Source organism: Mus caroli, chromosome 3 (assembly GCF_900094665.2).
Source record: "Mus caroli chromosome 3, CAROLI_EIJ_v1.1, whole genome shotgun sequence".
Classification (NCBI taxonomy): Eukaryota; Metazoa; Chordata; class Mammalia; order Rodentia; family Muridae; genus Mus; species Mus caroli.
In genome coordinates, this window is record NC_034572.1 from 103295202 (window position 1) to 103303876 (window position 8675).

The window sequence follows — 8675 nt, forward strand, 5'->3', positions numbered from 1 at the left end:
TTTCTTTCTTTCTTTCTTTCTTTCTTTCTTTCTTTCTTTTTTTGAGACAAGGTTTCTCTGTGTAGCCCTGACTGTCCTGAAACTCACTCTGTAGACCAGGCTGGCCTTGAACTCAGAAATCTGCCTGCCTCTGCCTCCCAAGTGCTGGGATTAAAGGTGTGCACCACCATGCTGGGCTGGGCATATTTCAATATACTCTTTAATAATTTTTCAGTATTATTTGTTTGTGCTAAAGGTTTCTGATAATTGAATTATTTTTGTCTTTCATAACTTGTCTTTATCCTCCTTTGATGCTTAAGGAAAAATTTCTATTAGTGACCTTATACTGTGAATAGTAATAAATCCTAGACTACTGTATTTTATCCTATACATACATACATACATACATACATACTTATATATATTCACACACATGATCATGTTTAACTTATAATTATGCATAATAGATTATTAAGGTAGTACAGACATGATCATAGACTCTAATGCAAGTTACATGGCTTTCATCATGTTTCTTAAGGAAGCACTTTGTTACCTCTGGCATCTGCACCTTGCAAATACCACTACTGCTGAGCTTTGGGGCCTTAATGAAATGAAATGAGGGATACTGGAACATATGTGCTATGGTAATACTGTAGTCGTAGATTTGAGAACTGATTCCTGGGCAGGTAGACTATAGTGCATAGCTACAGTGTACAGAGTTACTCAAGAGCCCGGAAGGCAAAGTGGAGCTGAGTGTGGATGCCTTCACCACCTATGCTGAGCAGCGTGCAAGGTAAAACACACGGAGTGTTTACTTCTGTGATTCTCCTGTATTTGAAGCACGGGATCCAAAACAATGGATAGAGGGAAGATGACTTGATTATGTGTAGGGGACAAGAAAAATACTAACATCGATTTTACATGACTGAAGGAAAATGAAACTGCTGTTGAAAGCTATGAAGTATCTGGTATAATTGTTTCACCAGCAATGACATTATTATTTTATATTACCGGCAAAATAAGCTGATGAATTTGCCGGTTATTTCTAGGTTCAAAGTTCAAAAGTGAATAAAATGGGCTTGACTCATGTGTTCAAGCAGATGGTAAAGGAAGGAGGCTTTTTTTCTCTTTGGCGAGGAAATGGTGTAAATATTTTTAAAATTGCACCAGAGACAGCAATCAAGATCGGGGCCTATGAACAGGTAAGATGCTATTGACCTTAATCATCTTTTAAACTCAGTTTTTAAAACTTTAGACTTTTGTGAAGGAGAACACACGTATGTATAAGCAGTAGTTGTCAGTGTAAAACATTACTGCTTTATTTTCATTTGGTTTCTTGTGCTTTCTTACGCTATGGTGTAGGTTACACTGTAGTACAATGACAGGTCTGTGACTACTTCTCTTCATTGTCACAGCTGCAAGGTGTCCATAAATCACTTAATACTTGCTTTTTTTTTTCTTAGAACCATTTGAATGTTTTTCAGATATTTCAGTCTATTTATTATTGAACCAAGGATTAGTGAAGAAAAAGTTGAGAAATGTGTACTGAATTTCAGGGTTTCTCTGTGTAGCCCTGGCTGTCCTGGAACTCACTCTAGACCAGGCTGGTCTCGAACTCATAAAGATCCACCTGCCTCTGCTTCTGCCTCCCAAGCGCTGGGATTAAAGGTGTGTGCCACCACTGCTGGGCCTGATTAGAACTCTTAATTCTATCTTGAGCAGAAATGAGTGAGAGTTTTTGTCTTGTCCTGGGTCTTGGGGAACACTTTCACTTTTCCCCACTGACCATAAGGTTTCTTTTAGTCTGTCTACATCCATCTTATGCTTATAGAACAGCTGCGAGGCACTCAGTAATTTATAAAGAAAAAAGATGTGTGTCTTACGGTTCTAGAGGCTGTGAAGTTCATGTCTACCAACTCTTTGAGAGTCTTCAAGCTCCACAATTGTATGGTGGAAGGTGGGAAGTCAAAGAATGCATGTGAAAGAGTAAATGACAAGAATGGCTGCCTAGCTTCATTACACTCCACTCTAGCAGTAAGCTTTGACTCATTCCTGTGATAATTAGGTTATCAAGCCGTTGATGAGAGAGGGGCCCCTGTTACCTAATCACTTCATAAAGGCCATACTTGTTAGTAATGTTACTGTGTGGGATGGTTAATTTTAAGGGGCAACTTGATACAAGTTAGAATCGTTCAATTGTGAAGAAAGTCTCAGATTGTATAGATTGTCTTGTCTATGGGCATTTCTGTGGAGGGTTCTCTTCATTACCCCAGTCAATGTGGGAAGACTTAGCTGGAAAATGGGTGGCAACCTTCCTTGGTTTGGGGCCATATTATTTAAGAGTAGAGAAAGCTAGCTGCACAGTATGCATGCATGCATTTTCCCCTCTTTCTGATCTTTCCTGTGGATGGTACTGGCTGTGCTGCTTCAAGCTCCTGCTATTTTGACTTCCTTGCTGAGGGACTGTACCCTGGAATAGTGAGCTCAAATAAACTTTCTCCACTCAGTTGCTTCATGTCACAGCAACAGAAATGAAAGTAGAACAAATGATAATTAAATTCCATCATGAGTGGAGGAGGGAGGGGCCACTCAAGCCACAGTGTTAGGTAGGAGGGCTTTTCCTGTTTGACCTTTACTGAATGGAGACAAGCTCCTTCAATATCTATTTGGAAAAAATTCCCCAGGATTTTAATCATGAGTGAATGTTGGCTTTTTCTGTCTATTTAGGTGATAATGTCTTTTTCCCTTTATCCAAGTGTTGTACCACATTGATGTATGTGAGCATGCTGAACCTTTATCTTTGATAAAGAGCCTCAGTCCTAGTATATGATCTTTTGAGTGTGCTATTAAGTTTGGTTTGCTAGTGTTCTATTGAGGATTCTTTCCATATACATCCACTGAGGATACTATTTTGTCTTATTATGTGTTTGGCTTGGAATCAGTGTGATGCTGGCCTCCTAGTAGGAGTGTTCTTTTCATTTATAAAAAAGTTGAGAGTGACATCAGTTCTGTAAACTAAAGCAATCTGACCATTGATTTCTTTTTGTTTGGAGATTTTTCATTGGTGATGCTGTCTTATCTGTTATTGGTCTGTTTAGACTTTCTATTTCTTCTTAATTCAGGTAGTGACTTTATTTTATTAGGGGGGGAAGGTTATGCAGGTTATTGGCATACAGTTCTTCATACTAGGCTTTTATAATCAATTTTACTTCTCTAATACCAACTGTAACATCCTCTTTTCATTTCTAATTCTAGGTTGTTTTTTTTTTTTTAAAGACTTTTACCTCCCCCTCCAATTTTTAAAAAAACCTTGCTGTTTTGAGGTTTCCTCAGTACCTTGGCAGCTGGGGTTATGGCTCCTTTTTAATGGCACTGATCTTTAAGCAACTTTTCCACTCTGCTCAGACCCTATCGCTGCCCCAGTTCTTATGGTATGTCTGGCTAACCGTGGCCAACACATGTTGCAGCCTGAATGCCTTTCTGCTTTGAAAATTTTCCTGCCAAATAAACCATTCTGTCACCTTTAAAATCCCAGCGCACAAACAACATGCATCCTAATGTTTTTACATGTGTACGCATGTTTTGCCTGCATGCATGTATGTGTATTCTGTGTGTGTGCCTACTGCCTGCAGAGGTCAGAAGAGAGTATGCTAGAGCCCCTGTAACCAGAATTGAGATTGGTTGTAAGCCTCCAAGTGGGTGCTGGGATCTGAACCCAGGTCCTCTGCAAGAACAGCAAATTCTCTTAGTCATTGAATCATCTTTTTATTTCTTTTTACACCCTGATTCTTTTATACAGTTAACAAGGGATCCCTGTAGGTTAATTCCCAATAGAGTTCTCATAAGCTTTACTGTTCTGTTCTTCTTTACTGTATACCCAGTAACAAAAGAGTCCATCATGCTGTTTCTAACTATCTAGCTACCAAACACATTGTCTTTCACGTATAAAGCAGGATGCTAAAAAGAGATAAAAATACAACTTTGTTTATATTATTTACATGATCCTTATAATGATGTAATACATTCAAGGATTGACTTAAGTAATTTAACATTGCTATTGAATTATTCCACAGGGAAAAAAAAAAAGAAAAAAGCTGAATAGAAATCATCTATTGCATAGAAACTAAAATTTAGTATTATACTAGGTTGTGCTAATATTAGGCACCTGATATAAATTTTAATATAAATTTTATACTATTAGTTAATGTTATAAAACTTGAAAGGCATATATTTCAGTAATATTATCCATTTCAATATTTTTATTTATACAGTACAAGAAACTTCTTAGTTTTGATGGTGATCATTTAGGGGTTCTTCAAAGATTCACCGCTGGTTGCATGGCTGGCGCAACTTCCCAAACCTGTGTTTATCCTATGGAGGTATGAATTATAACAGCTTAATTAAAATCATGCTTCTAAGGCAACCAACAGTCAGAAATGACGTCCAGATCGCTGTAACAGTTTTGTAAAGATTTTAACTGTGTATAAAGTGTCAATCCCAATAGACTTTATTGTTGTTTTAGACAAATGGTATTGTAGATAGACCAAGAAAATACAGTTATTTACGTAGTCACCTGTTAGGCAAGTATGGATTGTATGCAAGCAAAGTTTAAGGTACTTTTCTAGTACCATGTGGGATCTGAGGGAGTCTCAGATGGAGATTTTGATCACCATGTATTTCATAGTCTAAAAGGAAAAAAAATCTACAATGATATTAATGATCCAAAAATTTAAAAAAAGTTCTAGAAGATAGCTCAATATATAGTGCTGTGGAAACTCAAAGGGGAACATTTATTTATTTCTAGTTAAGAACTCCATCAAAGATATGAATAGAGTGTTATCATTATGGCATAGGCTTTGAACAGGAGGGATTATGAAGAAAGGCATTTTAGGGGGAAGTAACTGGTTGAATAAAGGGAATTTAATAAGTAGACATTTAATTTTAGACTGTTTTGAGTGTTTTTATTGTTGCTGTTTATGTTTTTTTTTTTTTTTAAGACAGTGTCTTACTCTAGTACATGTTAGCCTGGAAGTCACTATTCAGCCCAGGCTGACATCAGGCAGCCCCTTCCTGGTCTTCCAGGTGTTGAGACAATGGGTGTAAGCAAGCCACCAGGAATTCTATGATTTCCAAAAAAAAAAAAAAAAAAAAAAATTGTAAACACGGTAGATATAGCAGACTTAGATTGGAACCTGAGTTAGGCAAATCTAATCAATATGTTTTTATTACATTCTTTCACACATAGGTGATAAAGACCAGGCTGAATTTAAGTAAAACTGGAGAGTATTCTGGGATTATTGATTGTGTCAGGAAACTTCTGAAGAGAGAGGGGATTCAGGCCTTCAGCAAAGGTTATGTTCCCAACCTGTTGAGCATCATACCGTATGCAGGCTTAGATCTCACCATCTTCGAGGTGAGTTCATTCTCAGAAGCCTGGCATTATGCAGTACATTTGGAAAGGAGAAACAATATTTCTATTCTGAAATATAGATATGGCTTTGTGTGGTGTAGCTTCTGATCAAGAATCAAGCTGAATATTTTTATTTGTCTTTCTCTTAGACACCTGATAATCTAGTAATTTTTGTTTGATTTTTTAAAACTCACTTCTTGGCTATGATGATGATAGACATAAATTCGTATAAAATAGTAGTTTTAAGCCCCAGATATGCATCAGAACCACCTACTCGTAGATCTTTAAAAGAATAGAGCCCCTTAGTCATCCTGAGGTATTCTCATGGTGTAATGTTATCAGTTAAGGTCATGTCTTTTCATGGTCCTAACCATGTTATCTGTCTCAGGACAGATTTGATATTGGCATAAAAATGGTATTGAATTAGTTCCTGAAAGAATATCCAGAGTTTTTGCTCTGGACTTTAAAACCAAAACAATAAAAGGGAAACAAAAAGCAAATCCAGTCAAAGAGAACATAAGAAAACATACAAACACAGACTGTGAACTCAGGTGCTAAACTTTATTCTACTTAGAGTTGCAAGATCAAAGGTCCTTTCTTCTCTACCAGCTTCTGAAGAATTACTGGCTAGAACACTATGCAGGAAACTCCGTGAATCCTGGAATAGCAATTGTGCTGGGGTGTAGCACACTGTCACACACTTGTGGCCAGTTAGCCAGTTTTCCACTGACTCTTGTTAGAACTCGCATGCAGGCTGGTGAGTTTTATTGTTATTGTTATTCTTCTTATTATTACTATTATTATCATCATCATTATTATCATTATTATTATAGTTTAATGAAGTCATCACTGAGGTAAGAAATATGTTTTAAATAAATATGAACTGATAATTTTAAAGGCAGAAAACTCATACAATTGAAAAATGAAGAAACTAACCAATTTAAAGCACTTTAAGGATTTATTTATTTATTTATTTATTTATTTATTTATTTATTTAATGTGTATGAAATCTTACATGTACTACATACAAGCAGTGCCTGACATGGCTAGAAGAGGGCATTAGATCCCCCAGGAACTGCAGTTATAGATGATCCCGTGCCTCCACATGGGTGCTGGGAACTGAACCTAGGTCCTCTGAAAGAGCAGCAAGTGCCCTTAACCACTGAGCCACTCTCTTGAAACCTTTTGTAAGTTTCAGTTTTCTTTTTCTTCTAAAGTTCTGTCTGGGGCCCTCCACATTTGCTTCAGTTATCTCTTTAAGGAGATTTTAATTAAGAAGGGCATGTAGAACAATAGAAAAAAATTGCATTCTTTCAATCAAACCAGCAGCTAATCTACAGAGGCACACCATCCTTGGTCTTGCTGTCACTGCAGTGACCTGCTTCCAGACTCTCTGTTCTTCCATCTGTTCAGGGAGGTAATGGCAAACACTATGTGTTTTGTTTTTCTTGGTGAAATGTTAGCGATTTAAAATTTAACATTATTTATTTTTAAAAATCACTTTTCAAAGATGATCAAAGCAGCAACACAGTGCTATTTTCTTCCTGAGTAGATCAAGGGTCTCACGGTGGGTAATATGCTTTTCCTTTCTCTCTCCCACTCTTTCTTGGTTAGGCTTTGGATTTAATTTATATTAAATTAATTAACTTGAGATGGAGAATTTCTTTCTCCACTATCACTCATAACATCTATTAAACTACCCTTCAGTTTAATGCCTCTGTGAAGTCTCTCATGAAAGACTTGCAAGTTGTTCCAAGGAACTTTCTGTAGTGATGGAGATCATTTCTATCTGTTCTTCCTGGTGTAGAGCCATGCATTATATCCATACATGTCAGACATATTACTGAGGAGTGGAAATTTAATTTAATTTTAATTAAATTTAAATAGCCACATATATAGTCACTACATGTGGTGGTTTAAATAAAACAGCCATCATAGACCCATAGGAAATGGCACTATTAGGAAGTGTGGCTTTGTTGGAATAGGTGTGGCTTTGTTGGAGGAAGTTTGTGACAAGTGGTGGGCTTTGAGGTCTCAGATGTACATGACAGGTCTAGTGGATCACAGTCCGTTCCTGCTGCCTGCAGATCCAGACATAGAACTCCCAGCTCCTTCTTCAGCACTATGTTAGTTTGCATTCACCATACTTTCCACCATGACCATATAGACTAAACCTATGAAATATAAGACAGCCCCAATTGAGTGTTTTTCTTTGTAAGAATCTCTGTGGTCATGCTGTCTCACAGCGATAGAAATCCTAAGACAGAAATTGGTACCAGGAGTGGGGTATTGCTATGATAGGATTGACCATGCTTTTGTTTGGAGGAATGTGTATTTTTGATTTGAAAAGCAGTCAAACACTTTAAATGGGCCTTAATGGTCCATACTAGTCCAGTATTTCCTCACTGTGCTCCTTTTGGAACTGAAATATGCACCTTGTGCCTGGAAGTATGTGATGCGTTTTGATTTTGATTTTGATTTTATAGGGGATTGCAGTTAAGAGATTATATGGATTTCCAAAGAGATGTTGAACTTTGGACTTTTAAACAAGTTTTCGGCTGTTATAAACTATGGGGACTTTTTGAAGCTGTACTAAATGCATTTTGCATTATGATATGGCTACAAGCCTATAGGGGCCAGGGAGTGGACTGTGGATATTACACTATTGATGTATAGCATCATTCTGTATATGAGTATCCTGGGAAACGATTTCCATTTCTATAATCTCTCATTATCTTTGTGCTAGATTGATATGTAAATATTAAATACTGAGTTATACCTTTTTTTTTTAATTTGTAGTCATGCTGGAAAAGGAAACAGTGCGCATGATGCAGCTCATTCAGGAAATATACACTAAAGAAGGGAAGAAGGGATTTTTCAGGGGCTTCACCCCTAATGTCCTCAAGCTGCTTCCTGCAGTGGGCATTGGCAGTGTGGCTCACGAACTAGTGAAAGGGCTTTTTGGATTAACCTAGAAGTGGAATACCAAACTGTCATCATTGCCATCATCACCAAGGTATCAGATCACACCTGGGCTAGACGGTGATCTTATTCTTCCTAAAAAGAAAAGGCATCAAATACTTGTACAAAATTACTTTGTCTTTGTCTATTGTAAGATATACAAATTAAATGGTAGTTTTGGTAAAATTATTCGATACCTTAAAATCCCTTATTAGTCACAGAATTCTTTTTTTTTCTTTTTTTTCACTTTTTTTATTTTTTATTTTTATTATTAGGTATTTATTTCATTTACATTTCCAATGCTATCCCAAAAGTCCCCCACACC

General features: G+C 36.9%; 1 protein-coding gene across 1 annotated transcript in view; it reads left to right on the top strand.

Moving 5' to 3' along the window:
* Positions 1-8538, top strand: part of LOC110291167 (calcium-binding mitochondrial carrier protein SCaMC-1-like) — a 33675-nt gene extending 25137 nt beyond the window's left edge. Inside the window, exons 6-10 of the mRNA XM_021158148.1 lie at positions 1029-1181; positions 4251-4358; positions 5225-5392; positions 5999-6146; positions 8189-8538. Coding sequence (XP_021013807.1) covers positions 1029-1181; positions 4251-4358; positions 5225-5392; positions 5999-6146; positions 8189-8364 — 753 coding nt within the window. The 3' untranslated portion in view covers positions 8365-8538. The remainder of the gene's footprint in view (positions 1-1028; positions 1182-4250; positions 4359-5224; positions 5393-5998; positions 6147-8188) is intronic.
* Positions 8539-8675: the final 137 nt, after the last annotated feature.